Source organism: Zalophus californianus, chromosome 17 (genome assembly GCF_009762305.2).
Source record: "Zalophus californianus isolate mZalCal1 chromosome 17, mZalCal1.pri.v2, whole genome shotgun sequence".
Taxonomy (NCBI): Eukaryota; Metazoa; Chordata; class Mammalia; order Carnivora; family Otariidae; genus Zalophus; species Zalophus californianus.
In genome coordinates, this window is record NC_045611.1 from 7,128,130 (window position 1) to 7,142,615 (window position 14,486).

A 14,486-nucleotide genomic window follows, 5' to 3' on the forward strand; every position below is an offset into this window, starting at 1 on the left:
AGAAGACCCAGGATCTGAATGCAGATGTGCTGGTGCGTGTTCCTTTCTCCCACTCAGGAGTCGTGTCACCTGATACAAATCACATTGGCTCCCTGAGCCTGGTTTGCTTGTCTGTGATAGGGGATTCTAAGATGTTGCTCCTAGGGTCGTGGTAAGCACTGGATAAGCAAATAATGATGCAAATTGTTTATAACCTGTGGCATGCAGGCAATAAAACCATAGCATTCCTTTATTATTGTTAGAGCCAGAAGGACTCATGAAAATATTGTCTGCTTTTATCCCCCCCCCCCACTTTGCAGAAGAAAATGAGGCTCAGAGAGTTTAAGTGACTCATGCAAGGTGACCATTCTTACGAGGCACGGACAGGATCCGAGGACCCTGGGCTTCATGCACTTTCCAAACCATTGTCTTTCGTCGGGAATGAGGTGGGAATTTGGTCAGGCACAAATCACTCCATCTCATGACCAACACTATGTGTGGTTTTGGTTGGGGCATGGGTTACTTTTATTCCACCTTTCACTTGAAAAAAGGCCCTCTGCCACCTTTGCAAACGACCTGAGAAGAACCAGACAAAAGACGAGGTCACGAGGCCTGAGCGAGCTTCCTCACTCCTTTCTGTCTCCCTCTCAGTTGTGAGAACTGCAGACCAGCGAATGCCAGTGAAGATGTCGTGCTCAGAGTCACCATGCGGGACAACTCCTCAGTGGCCATGTTCAACTGGTATTTAGAGGACACCTGTCTGGAGAAGGTGAGGACACTGGCAGTTACTCCCACTTCGACTGACCAGAACCTGGGTCACATGCCCAGGACTGAGCTGGGGGCAGGCGAGAGCCCAAAAGGTGAGGGGGCGGGGTGGTGGTATTCCCAGAGAAAAACCAGGGCATTGGTCAGAAGGGAGAACAGATGCAAGGGAGCAGAAGCAATGGGGAAACATCACAGCAGATGCTGCAGGTGCCCCAGCCCAGTCCCTCTTCCCAGGCTGATGCACCCATCCCAGCCGCTGTGGAGTGACTGCCGGCCAGTAACTGATGGAGGTGGGGGTCTAATGGTCCAGCCTCCCTGCCTCTGAGTAAGAGAACTTCTGTGGTGCAGCTCACACTCCCTGTGGGATCAGGCTGAGGCTGACTGGACACCTCCTGAAACCACTTCTCTGCCCTACTCTGCTTCTCTCTCCACTCTGGTTTTCCCAAGAGCCCTCCCTCAGTAAATGACCTGCACACGAATCCTTGTCTCAGGCTCTTCTTCAAGGGAACCTGATCTCGGACAAACACCTACACCAGACTGGAAATTGGGTATTTGGGCTGACTTGGGGAAGCAGGTGGTGTCTTTGCAGCAGAGACAGATCTGGAAGGCCTCCTAGGGGTGAGAAGCCACTGTACTGCTGAGGTCCAGCAGCCTGGCTGAAGCCTCAAGGGCTCTGGTTGGTGCTCTTTCAGGCTGAGCCTCTCCCGGCTGCCTGCGGATTCCAGGAATTTTGGCTGAGTGCTTTAATCCTCCTTCAGAGCAACACCTCCATGCTGCGGTTGAACAGCTCCTTCCTGCAGACCTGGGGCCAGGCCATCCGGATCAGAGCCACAGGTGTGGAGGCCTCCCCTAAATCTCTTGTCACGGGTCCCGTCTGCTGCAGAAAGTGAACCAAGACAAACCCAGAAGCCCTGAAATGTGGGACTTCAGTGCAGGGTCAGGGGCCAGACGCAGGCTCTGGTGTTAATCCCATCACCAGCACTTAAACTGTGCCTCAGTTTCCTCAATTCCTCTGAATTGCATTATGCAGGGTGGATGAGACATATTATTCTGGGGTGGTGCAGCCTGCATGTCCTGCCAGGAAGATTCTCATTTTAAACAAGCCCAGTGCGGTGGGAAATGTAGACTCTCAAAAAGACAAACGATGGGTGATTATTCTTTTCTGGATGGATTCATTTGATTCAGTTTTTCTCAAAATGGCCCATAGGCCTCCCACACTGGGACAACCTGGGGTATTGGTTTAAAATGAACACTCCCAGACTTGCCCCAAACTTTCTGGATTAGGTCTACACTAATCATTTTTAATTGGTTAAAATTCTCTTTATGCCCAGCTCTTCCAGGTACATACTCTTTTTGAAATACCAGGCTGTGTGGGATGCTGGTGCAGGTGGAAGCCTGGAAAGAGTAAGGCCTTGGGCAGGATCAGCCTGTTTCTAGATTCTGACCATGGACCTTCTGGGCTTGGTGATCTTGAGCAAGTCATTTTGTTTCCCAATAGACTTCCTCCTCACCAAAGCTGCAAGGAAGCTACTAATATTAGCCCTGTTTTACAGATGAAGGACTGACTCTCAAAATGTGAGGCCCCAGGATACCCTGCAATAGGGGTAGCTGTTAGATATGCAGATTTCTGGACCCCATCCCAGAACCTCCAGAGAGGTCTGAGGCTCGGGTCAGAACATGGGCCCGGGAATCTGCATGCTTAACAAGGTCCCAGGGCAATCCTGAAGCATGGTACTTTGTGTGACCCACAGAGCCCCTCAAGCACCCTCTGTCTTCACTCCCCAGCAGTGACTGGGCATGCCTATGGGGAGGACACCTATGTGATCAGCTCTCTGCCTCCCCCTGAGGTGCCCATCTGCACCATCACCCCAGAGGAGGGTACCATTCTGACACGCTTCACCATCTTCTGCAACACATCCTCGGCCCTGGGCCCCCTGGAGTACTGCTTCTGTCTGGAGTCAGGTACCGGCCCAGGGCTATTGCTCTCCCTTCACCTGCTAGGCTCCATTTCTCCCAGAACAGGGACCTGTCTCTCTGTGAGAGCTGCAAAAAGTATGTTCCATGTGAGAGAGGTTTGCAGAATGAAGAACCTCCTACACCTTAACCCCAGCCCCAGGCACACTGACCCAGCCACATGCCTGCGGGAGGGGGATGCTCTTCAGATCAACCAGCCTAGGAAGGCCTTTGTACAGGAAGTGACTTTTGAGTGAACTTGGATGTGTTTTGAGCTAATTTTTAAGATCTCCTACTCCCCGCTTCCTCTTCCTCCTTCTCCTTTTTGTAATTTGGTTTACTACCTTGAATTTTTTTAAGTCTGTAAAGAGAGAAAAATTTTTTTGAATTTTTTATGGATTCCAGTAAAATTATTCCAAAGTCCTAGCAGCATGTGATTACCTAGAGAGGCCAGTGGATCAGTATAGATGGCTGTCTTCTCTCTGAAAGCATGGAGTCCCTGAGTGCCTGCCATGCCTTCATGAGCTGTGGCTTTGGTGTTCATAGCAGAGGCCTTAGGACATGGACTCTCGAGTCAGCCAGGCCCTGGGGCTCTCCCAGCTGCAAGAGTAGCTGTGCGACTTTGGACAGGTTGCTCAGCCTATGACTTAGCTTCCTCTCCAGTAAAATGGGAGTATTGATCCACTTTGCCTCTTGACTCATTCCGAGGACTGAATGAGGTCATAAGACACATGAAACCTTAGACCCAGCCTGATACAAAGCAGGTATTCAGTAAGTGGTATTACAATTGATTGGGAGTGATGGAATCTTCCAGAAACATTGCCAGAGGGGTTGCAACATGAAGGCTGTTGATGTCAGAACCTGCAGCTGTGGCTTCAGCAAGGAGGGTGAGGGAGGAGGCCTGAGTCAGCGGGAGGCAAAGTTGATGTTGTCCCAGACCTTCACCGTCATCGAGCCCAAGCCCAGCAACACCCTTCTCCACATTGCTGGTTACCTTCCCACTCATTCACTTCTCACTGGTGACTGCAGAGGGGCCGTGGTGGGGGGGGGGGGTGCTCTCTCCTGCCATCTCCCATATCTGGCTTCCTGTTCCTCTTGGCAAAGACAAACACTGATCCAATCAACCTGAGCCCTTGCTGCTCTGGGAGAAGGTGCCCCGGGGCACCAGCCTCTCAGCTCAGGGACAGAGTCCTAGGCCTGGTTCTGCCTGGAGAGGCCAAGCCCAAGCTTCCCCTAGAACACATGGGGAAGAGTGGAAATGTTCAGGTTTGTTTTTTTCCTTGCAGTGAGTAATTTAAAACAAAAAAACCCTTTGTTTGTTTGTTTTAAAACTTTTTAGGAAGCTGAAATTTGAACAAACCAACTGTAGGAAAACACTCATGAGATAACGGGGGAAAACTTGACCACTCACTGGGTATTTCATGCTATTAAGGGATTATCATTACTCATTTTAAAGGTTGATAATGACATCATGGTTTTCTTTTTAAAAAAGAGTCCCTCTCTTCTGTAGAAACATATAAAAATCGAAACATTTAGTGACATGACCTGGGCGTTGGAATTTGCTGCAAAATCATCCACGTGGAGAGAGCAGGCTGGGTGCCAGGGAAACACGACTGGCCACGAGTTGATAACTTTGAGTAGTGGGTGTGTGCAGGTTCATCTCATTACTCTACTTTTGTAAGTTTAACATTTTTCATAATAAAAATAAGTTGAAAACAAAAGATTAAGGCTAACACTATCTTTGGCACCAGGCAAATCTTGTATATATTAAAATATTTGCTGGGACGCCTGGGTGGCTCAGAAGGTTAAGCGCCTGCCTTTGGCTCAGGTCATGATCCCTGGGATCAAGCCCCACATCGGGCTCCCTGCTCTCCAGGGAGCCTGCGTCTCCCTCTGCTGCTGCTCCCCCTGGTTGTGTTCTCTCTCTTTCTGACACATAAATAATAAAAATCTTTAAAATAACATTTGCTGATGAGATTATACCATGTCTAGGATTTGCTTTAAGGTATTCCAGAAAGAGAAGAAAGTGGGGGGAGAGGACAGAGACAAAACAAGATTGGCAAAAGGTTGGCGCTTACAGCAGCAGGTGATAGGTATTTATTCTGTTCTCTTCTGTCGATGTGTAAGGAAATTTTGAGAGTGCCCTTGATAAAAGGTTGAAGAGGAACATATGAATTCTAACTGGCCATTGGAGCCTGGTACCTTTCCCCATCTTTCTGAGTCTAGATCTCTCATGGCAAAGCACATAGTAAGTGCTCGATGCAAGAAAGCTGTTACTAACACTGTTTTTATGGCAGGCAGTCTGCTCTGTCATTCGGCACCAGCTGATGCTCTCTGTCCCTTGACCTCCAGAACAAATGCGATGCCTTATGCCAGAGGTGGGCCCAAGTGACCCTCAGAAGGACAATGCCTACAAGCAGTGTCTACCTTCAGCTGGAACACATGGAGCAAGAGCTTCAGCTGGTGGGGCCCCGTGGCTTCCCCCAGAGCCAGAGCCACGCCCGGGCCCTCAGCCAGGTGCAGATGCTGAAGGGCTGCCTGGGGGGACAGCTGGGCACCCCACCCCCAGGGTACACCAGGTAATCCCCTCCCCTGGGTGCTTAGTGGGCACCTGCCCCCAGTGGGGGGCCTGCAGAGAGAGTATATCCCAGGCCACCTTAAGGATGTTCACCCAGATCACATGTATAATATAAATAATACCATATTTCCTCAATTCTAAAGATCTTTTTGTGAGAAAGGCCAGCAATTTACAGGAACTTTCCCTTCAGAAAAAAAAAAAAAACGAAGTAATTAAAGGTGCCCTTTGAGGTGGGTACCAGATAAAGAGGTGGGTACGAGATGCCAGATAGAATACAGAATAGCCCTTTGAGATGGGTATGAGATACAGGGTCTGAGAGGTCAAGGAGTTTGGCCACAGTCACGCAGCTGGTAAGGGTGAAGTGGGATTTGAACTTGACCAGGCGGGTGCCACTCTGATCACACCCATCCTGCATTTCAGCTTCTTGATGGCGAGCAAGCATCCTCAGGGCCTGCCCTGGTGGTGCGTCCTGGTGGGCTGGCTCCTGGTGGCAGCCACCAGCAGCGTGGCAGCCTTTTTCACCATGCTCTATGGCCTGCACTATGGGCCGGGCAGCTCCCTCAAGTGGCTCATCTCCATGGCCGTCTCCTTCGTGGAGAGCGTGTTTGTCACCCAGTCCCTGAAGGTCAGGTTGCCCTGGACCCCTCTGCCCACACTTTCCATCCTGCCAGCTGCCTTGTCCTTAGGCTCAGCCATTCCTTTGTCTATTGATTACAAACCTACACAGCATCTTGTCGGTGAGGTGGGGCTGGTGCCGGGTGGGGAATTACAATGAACATAATCTCTGTGATAATCCAAGTTCTGGGACAGGGGTTCTGGGACAGAGACTCTAGGCCAGGCCGAATGGCTTACCAAGATGTGGCAAGTCACCATCAGTGACCCTCAGGAGGGTCCTCGCCTCCATTCTATAAATGACAACCCAAGGTTAGGAAGGTAAGGTCACAAACATCTTGCCCTAGGTCACATGTATAAATATGAATAATACCACATTTCTTCAATTCTAAAGATCGTTTTAATTGTGAGATAGGCCAGCAATTTACAGGAACTTTACCTTCAGAAAACAAAACAAAACAAAACAAAACACCAAGTCATTAAATCTGTGCATCATTTGAAAGATGCACTCCTATTTCTGAAATGTAAAGTTACTGTCAGAGTTGGAGAAATACTGAGCCCCAGCCTGGAGTTTGGAGCCACAGCTCCCCCTGGAAGGAGTCAGGTGGTAGGAATATACTGTTTGTGTTGGGGTGGGGGGTGGGACTGCAGAAAGGAAGGGACATTTACAGTGAATCTTTATGCCTATGAGACTCTCCAAATCCCTAACCCCCATTTTACCTGATAGTCCCCAGTTCTGCCCTGAATAGCCTTTATCAGAAGGTATAAACAACTCCCGACATCTCCTCCAATCTAGTCTGAGAATAGTAAGAATGGAGATGTGAGCCATTTTGCTCCCAACCAAAGCACAGAATCCTACGAAGCACAAGCTTAGGTGCAGAGATGAAGGCATGGATGGAATGAATTACTTAATACAGGAAGAAAGGGGGCAGGATGGAGGGAGGAAGGAGATGTATTTCAGCACTAGAGTTAGTATAACAGATAAGAGGGAGCTCTACCAGCAGGGGAGCGCAGGTGGGAAAGCTCTGGTATGAGAAGCAGGCTGAGCTCAGGATTCACAGTCTCTGCTTGGTGGCCAGGTGCCCTGGCCCTCTCCCTTCACAGCCACGTCCCCTCTTGGCACAGGATGGCCTTGGTTCCCGCCTGACTTCCTCAGAGCATGGCTTCTGTGCCCAGGACACAGATGTGGCCTTGATCCTGACCCCTCTCAGATCCCAGGAGTTGACAGTTTCCAACCCAGGCCTGGGGTTCACAGTGGGTGTTTTCCAGGTGCTGGGCTTTGCAGCCTTCTTTTTTTTTTTTTAATAATTTTTTATTGTTATGTTAATCACCATACATTACATCATTAGTTTTTGATGTAGTGTTCCATAACACCCAGTGCTCCACGCAGAACGTGCCCTCCTTAATACCCATCACCAGGCTAACCCATCCCCCCACCCCCCTCCCCTCTAGAACCCTCAGTTTGTTTTTCAGAGTCCATCGTCTCTCATGGTTCGTCTCCCCCTCCGACTTACTCCCCTTCATTCTTCCCCTCCTGCTATCTTCTTCTTCTTCTTTCTTTTTTCTTAACATATATTGCATTATTTGTTTCAGAAGTACAGGTCCGTGATTCATCAGTCTTGTACAATTCACAGCACTCACCATAGCACATACCCTCCCCAATGTCTATCACCCAGCCACCCCATCCCTCCCACCCCCCACCACTCCAGCAACCCTCAGTTTGTTTCCTGAGATGCTTTGCAGCCTTCTTTGCACTGGTCTTGAAGAGAGTGGAAAATGAGGAGGAGCCTGTGACCTCCCTCCCAGGACGTCTGTCTGGCCCAGGTAATGGTGCATAGGTGGAGGAAGGGGCCTGGAAACCGATGAAGCTGAGACAGCCCTACATAGCCCAGCTGCTGACCTTCTTGCCCCATCATTCCTTTACCCCTGATTGGGAAAGCAGCCCCAAACCATCCAAAACCAAATGACTCCTTCACTCTCTCGAGCAACCTTGCTCCTTCTCTACCCTAGCCTTTCTCTCTGGACCCAAGCACAACCCCTTGGCCAGAAGAGGCCCCTTGGGGTCCACACTCTGCCTGGCCATCATTCTCTGTGAAATCCCAAGCAAGCAACTTTCTCCTCCTAGGCTCAGGGCCCTGGTCTTTAGAATGAAAACCAAAACAGAACATGCTTGCAGGTGGGTTCCAGGACAAGGGTCTGCAAACCACAGCCATGAGGCCAAATCTAGCCCACTGCTTGTTTTTGTAAACGAAGTTTTATTAGAACAGAGCCATGCTGACCCCTGTTGGAGGAGGCCACTGAGCAGCCCCCTGCCCCGCAACCTGATTTCTCACTTCCCAACCTAAACTCTTGAGAATGCCTACAATAAGATAATCACAAAAACAAATATGTGAACAGAACAGAATCAACACTCTAATAGTCACTGCAGAGATTTTGATGTTTGGGGAAAATAAAACAGGAGCAAATAAACAAAAGGCATACCTATATTATTGTACTAACATTATTATATAGTGTGGTTTCCTCCTCATGGGCCTGTATTCTTCCACTCTAGGATAGGGTTTGGATTTGTTTTTGTTTTGGCTTTGCAGATCCGTTAAAACCTTCCCAAGACAAAAGAGTAATTTTTGTCCAAAGAGACGCCAGCTTCCAGAACAATTAAATATTCATTCATTCTTTTGGCAGCCACTCAGGGAGTACATCGAACACACAGTTCGATGACTTAGGCACATGATTTACATGAAATCCACTCATTGTGAGTGTGTAATTCATTGATTTTAGTAAATTTCTAGAGCTGTGCAACCATGCTCTTAACTCGTCGTACTCAAAGGTTCCCTCTTGACCATTTGAAGCCAATCCCTGCTCTCACTCCCGGCAATGCAACGCAGCACTGGATGGAACGGGTTGCCCTTGAAAAGCACAGCCCACAGGGGGAGACACGTTAAACAAGTAAACAATGCTAGCGTGAAATGTGAGGAGAACTTGGGGAGAGAAGGGGAGAGTGCAGGCCTGTCTGCTGAGGTAGTACCTACGTTGGCTCCTGGAGCCTGGCGAAGGGAGGAAATGCACACTGGGCCCTTGAAAAGGCCCTGAGGTGGGACAGAGCTTGTCATTTTATAGTGATTACTGACAGTGTGGCCCAAGCATGGGGAATTAGGGGAAGAATGGTTCAAAATGAGGGCCAAGAGGTGGGTGGGGAGCAGAACCTTGTAGCACCCAGGTCAGTGCTGGAGTTCTGGAGTGCTACATAGGAGAGAGGCATGATCTACCTTGTGATTTGGGAAAGATTACTGTGGTTGCTCTTAGGAAATGAGAAGTATTGGGTCAAAAGTACAAGTGGGGAAAAGACTGTTGGAATGGTCCAGACAAGAAGTGACATGTCCTGGCAGTGGGGGTGGAAAGAAAGGCATGGATTCAAAAGACAGTTTGGACAATACACCCCTATCAGAATGGCTAAAGTTAAAAGTAGCGATAATACCGGGGCACCTGGGTGGCTCAGTCGTTAAGAGTCTGCCTTCGGCTCAGGTCATGATCCCAGGGTCCTGGGATCGAGCCCCGCATCGGGCTCCCTGCTCAGCGGGGACCTGCTTCTCCCTCTCCCACTCCCTGTGCTTGTGTTCCCTCTCTTGCTGTGTCTCTCTGTCAAATAAATAAATAAAATATTTAAAAAAAAAAAAAGTAGTGATAATACCAAATGCTGACAAGGATGCTGAGGAACTGGAGCATTCACACACTGCTGGTGGGAATGTAAAATGTTGCAGTCACTCTGGACAAGTTTGGCAGTTCCTTTCAAAACTAAAAATGGATTCACCATATGCTGCAGCAATTGCATTCTTGGGCATTTATCCCAGAGACTTGAAGACTTATTTCCATGCAAGAACTTGTATAGACATGTTCAGAGCAGGTTCATCTGAAATAGCCAAATGGCCACTCCTAGGAATCTACCCAAAAGAAATGAACATATATGTCTATACACACACCTGTATGTAAATGTTCCTAGCAGCATTATTCCTAATAGCCAACACTAGTAACAATCTAGATGTGAATGCATAAACAAACAGGAGTGTATCCATACCAAAAAAGAAACTAAATACTAATTACACAACAATATGGATGGACTCCAAACCATTATGCTAAGTGAAAAAAGCCAGACACAAGAAACGATGCACTGTAGGATTCCATTTATACGTAATATCCAGAAAAAACCTACAGACACAGAAAGCAGATTAATGAGGCTGAGGGTGGGACAGACTGGGAGTGGGGACTAACTTCATGGGGATGTGAGGGGACTTTCTGGGCTAATGAAAATGTTCTAAAATCGTTGTGGTGATGGTTGCACAACTCTATAAATGTCCTAAAATCATTGAATTGTAGACTTCCAATGGGAAAATTTATGAAAATTATAGCTCAATAAAGTGGCTTGAAAAAGATATACTTAGACATGACAGGAATTGGAAATATTAGTGACCCCCCTTCTTCCATCTGTTACAGTTTCGGGAACACAGGGATCCATCTTAGGGTCCAGGAGCACAGGAAGGGAGGGCGTTGTGCTTTCAGTATGAGAAGAATCCCCCAGTTGAAGTAGGGACAGAATTCTGAGCACAGGGATGGCAGGGGCAGGGGCGTGGAGGGCAGCATTGGGAAATGGCTCCTGAGGAAGAGGAATGGTGGATCCTGTTGTTCCTGGTGAGGGAGGAGGCTTCTGGCTGCAAAAGTAGAGGCTGGGTCCATTGCCCTTTGGGGGACTGTCCTCGTGTCTTTGCTTTCACAGGCCCTTCTGCCTTGTTTCGAGCACAAAGATGCAGCAGAAAGGACATTTACCAGCCGCCTTTGGCCATTGACATCGAGAAGATGAAAACCACCCATCTCAAGGAACAGAAGGCATTTGCCTTCATCAGAGAAATCTTGGGTAGGCAACCAAGGTCACCCACAGCAGCCTCCCCACTCATTGCTTGTCAGCACAGACTTGAACAGACAATGGTGCAATCTTTGACAGACCCATGCTGCCTCTGGGCCTGTTTTCCAAATACCAGTTCGCCTCAGCTTCTCCCCTACACTTAAAATCCCTTGATGGCCCCACATGGCCCTTGATAAAATCCATACTTCCTACTGTTGCTCCACACACCCTGAGTCACCTCTTGTAGCCCCTTGTGCCCTGAGCTCTGGTCACACCATGTTCTGCTGCTCCTGGGACTCCTTGCCCTCTCTGGACCCCAGGCCTTTGCCCAGGCTAATCTAATCTGCTTGGAATGTGCCTCCCCTCCTCCCCATCTTTTCTTCCGGCTAATTCCTTATTCTTTAATTCTCAGCCCAAAGACTGTCTTCAGAAAGACTGCCCAAGCCTACCGACCAGGAGCTTTCAACATCACTGTGTATCTTAGTCTGGGTTCCCCCATAAGCAGATTGGGGTACAAGTAGTTAGTTTGGGAGGTGATCCTGGGAAACACTGGTAGAGAAGAGAAGGGAGGTGAAAGGTGTGATGAGTGGATTTCATGTGGGAACTGGAGCTCAGTCCTGCTGGGGACCTCTGCGGGGGCATGTAGTACACACTCCCGGGTTGTCACGCACAGGTCACTGGTGAGGGCTGCTCTCGGGGAGGACACGGACCCTGCAGCACATACAGCCAGACAAATGCAGAGAGCAGGGAACTTGCAGAGGAGTAGCAGCATGTTACAGAATGACGAGAGCCCAGAGGTGTGGGCAGAGCCCCAATACATCCCAGGGAGGGGTTGCTGGGATGCATATTCCCAGGCCCTGGACCCAGAGATTCTGGGAAAGGCTCTGCATCCCCCACATTCTAATGGCTGGCATCCTAAACTAAATCTTTGTATGTAAGGGGCCCTTACATCACACTCACCTGTCCACAGGTGAGCTCCACGAGGGCAAGGAACACAACTGTCATTTTCATTGCCCTATCCTCACCACTGCAACATGGCAGAGCCCCATTTTTAGAAGATTCTTTTAAAGAAACATTTATATAGCATGAATTCTGGGCAGGCACTATTTTTAAGTGCTAATAAATATTAATTTGTTGACTCCCTCATTACAACCCTGTGAAATAGAATTATTATCCCCATTTCACAGATGAGAGTAAAGCAGAGGAGTTAAGTCACTTGTAAAGGGCACATGGATAGGAAGTGGCAGAGCCAGGATTTGAACCCAGGCAGGAAGCTCATGATCTGTGGACTTTACTCCTTCCCACTGTCTAATGGGGGCAAGTAGCTGGTCTACAAGACCTCGACTATTCTGAGCTATACGCCATTCCACTTCCTGCCTTGGGCTTGGTGGGAGGTGGGGGACTCTGCCTGACCAGGGGCTGTGCCTCCGTTTTCAGCATACCTGGGCTTCCTGTGGATGCTGCTGCTGGTTGTCTATGGGCAGAGGGACCCCAGCACCTACCACTTCAACAGACACCTTGAGCACAGCTTCACCCAGGGCTTTTCAGCTGTGTTAAGCTTCAAGGAATTCTTCATGTGGGCCAACACCACCCTCGTGAGCAACCTGTACAGTCATTACCCAAGTACTCTCCCTTCACCCCAGGACGTGTGTCAGCCCCCTTGTGCAGACTCCTTTCTAGGAACAGGAGTGGGTCACTGTCACCATCAGCCATATGCTTTGAAGGAGAGACCCTCAGAAGGCTGTGTATGCACAAGAGAGGGGCCTTAACCCTCCCCTGATGCAGAGTGGAGGACTTCCTAAATGAGAGATAACCGAACATGAATCGGCTAGGCAGAAACAGTATACTGGGCAAAAGGGACAACGTGAGAAAAGGCAAGCCTGAAACACCACAGCACTGCTGTTCCTGGAATTACAAAGCATTGAGTGTGCCTGCAGTGTAAGATATAAGTTGAGTAAGAAGCAAAGCAGGAGAGAGAAATAGGGACCAGATCATGAAGGGTCTCAGAAGTTCATATTGAGAAAGCATTCACAGTTTCTCTGAGGGAGTAACATAATCAAATTTGCATTTAAGAAGGATCATTGCGGAATCTTGTGGAAGTTGGAATAGAGAGTAGTTAGGATGCTGGGGAGAAATGATGGGGCTGATGCAGGGATGAGAGGCAGGAGTGATGGAGAGATGGGCACAGGTGCAGATAACACTGAAGAGGTAGAGTTGATGAGCCTTGTTGACTATTAGGATGTGGGCATTGAGAGAAAGGGTACAAAGTGTCTCCAAGTTGATGACTAGGTGGTGGGGGTACCATTCCTCAAGAGAAGTTATGCAGGAAGTAGAAAACACCTAAGGTAAGAAGATGGTGATGAATGTAGCCTTTGGTTGACCATGAACTACTTACTCTTGACTGTTTTTACAATGGGTACATTGAAGTTCACGTTAGCATCCAGGCCAGGATGCACTAAGACAATTTTGATGGCTAGGCTGACCCACCTGTTTTTCATCTCCAGGCTTTATCACTGATGGGAACTCTAAGCTGGTTGGCAGTGCCCAGATTCGCCAAGTGAGGGTCCTGGAAAGCTCTTGCCCTCTTGCCCCACAGCTGCAGGCTTCTCTTGATGGATGCCATGCACCATATTCCCTGGATATTGAAGACCTGTCAGACTATGGGGAAGGCTGGAATGCCTCCATACCCAATAACAGCAGTGGCTTTTCCCAGGCTTGGCAGTACCAGAGCCAGAGCCAATGCCGAGGGTATCCCATCTGGGGCAAACTCACTGTGTACCGGGGAGGAGGTTATGTGGTCCCCTTGGGGACTGATCGCAAAAGTGCATCAAGGTAAGACTCACTTGACTCGTGTGTGGCCAAGGAAAGCCATTTGCTAGAGTCTAGGTCTGATTAACAGGTGCAGCAAAGCTCATTCATGTCATTGTAGGGAGGAACTGGGGGACTCAGAAGTATTCAGATTGTATTTCCAGGCCCCTGGAAACTGCAATCTCAGAGTCCCTCTCCAGCACTCTCAGCTTGATTGGCTGAGTCTGGTGGCCTCTGCAAAAGCCAGTATAGTGATGGGGAACTCTACCACACAAAGCCATCCACCACCAGGCAGTGGGAAGTGGTTAAGACTCTTATCCTTAGCGAAGAATCATGTTTTTATGTGCAGTGAGTTACAGTACCAAGGAAGAGCACTGAGTATGGAGCATTCACTGTTCCTATAGTGATAGAAGCAAGCGTGCTCTTTGTCTGAAGGATGTCACCTTATCCCTCGAGGCTGCTCACTACAAACATAGCCTTAAGAAATGGCTTGGGCAAAGCCCAGCCAGGACCTTGCATTCCTGGAATACCCAACATGATTGTGCATGGACATCCACAGCCCATGCAGACCGCCTCTCCCAGTACACTCTAGAGTTAGAGAGCCCTGAGTGTGAAACCCTGGCACTGCTCCTGTTAGCTGTGTGGCCCCAGGCAAGTTAGTGAACCCATGTGCACCTCAGTCTTCTCTAGGAACACAGGTAACAAACCCCCAAGGAGAACAACTGGCGGGGGTCCCCTGGGATTAAGGACAGGACAGGAATAGTCAATTTCAGCACAAGACGGGTCTTCCTGCCACTGCGACAACTGATATTCTCTCTTCTATACACCAGGCAGGACACAGACCCAGTGGGCACAGGGCATATTTTAAAATATGCCCATTACTATTGCTGCCAGTAA

At 48.9% G+C, this 14,486-nt stretch overlaps 2 protein-coding genes across 2 annotated transcripts in view; one reads left to right on the top strand and one right to left on the bottom strand.

Annotated features, from left to right (window-relative positions):
• BCO1 (beta-carotene oxygenase 1) overlaps positions 1-14,486 on the bottom strand; it is a 136,223-nt gene that overhangs the window by 85,535 nt on the left and 36,202 nt on the right.
• PKD1L2 (polycystin 1 like 2) overlaps positions 1-14,486 on the top strand; it is a 61,706-nt gene that overhangs the window by 34,440 nt on the left and 12,780 nt on the right. The window contains 10 exon segments of the mRNA XM_027617412.2: positions 631-748; positions 1,437-1,578; positions 2,530-2,706; positions 5,050-5,119; positions 5,121-5,276; positions 5,696-5,905; positions 7,620-7,711; positions 10,656-10,793; positions 12,219-12,404; positions 13,286-13,613. Of these exon segments, the coding sequence (XP_027473213.2) occupies positions 631-748; positions 1,437-1,578; positions 2,530-2,706; positions 5,050-5,119; positions 5,121-5,276; positions 5,696-5,905; positions 7,620-7,711; positions 10,656-10,793; positions 12,219-12,404; positions 13,286-13,613 (1,617 nt within the window).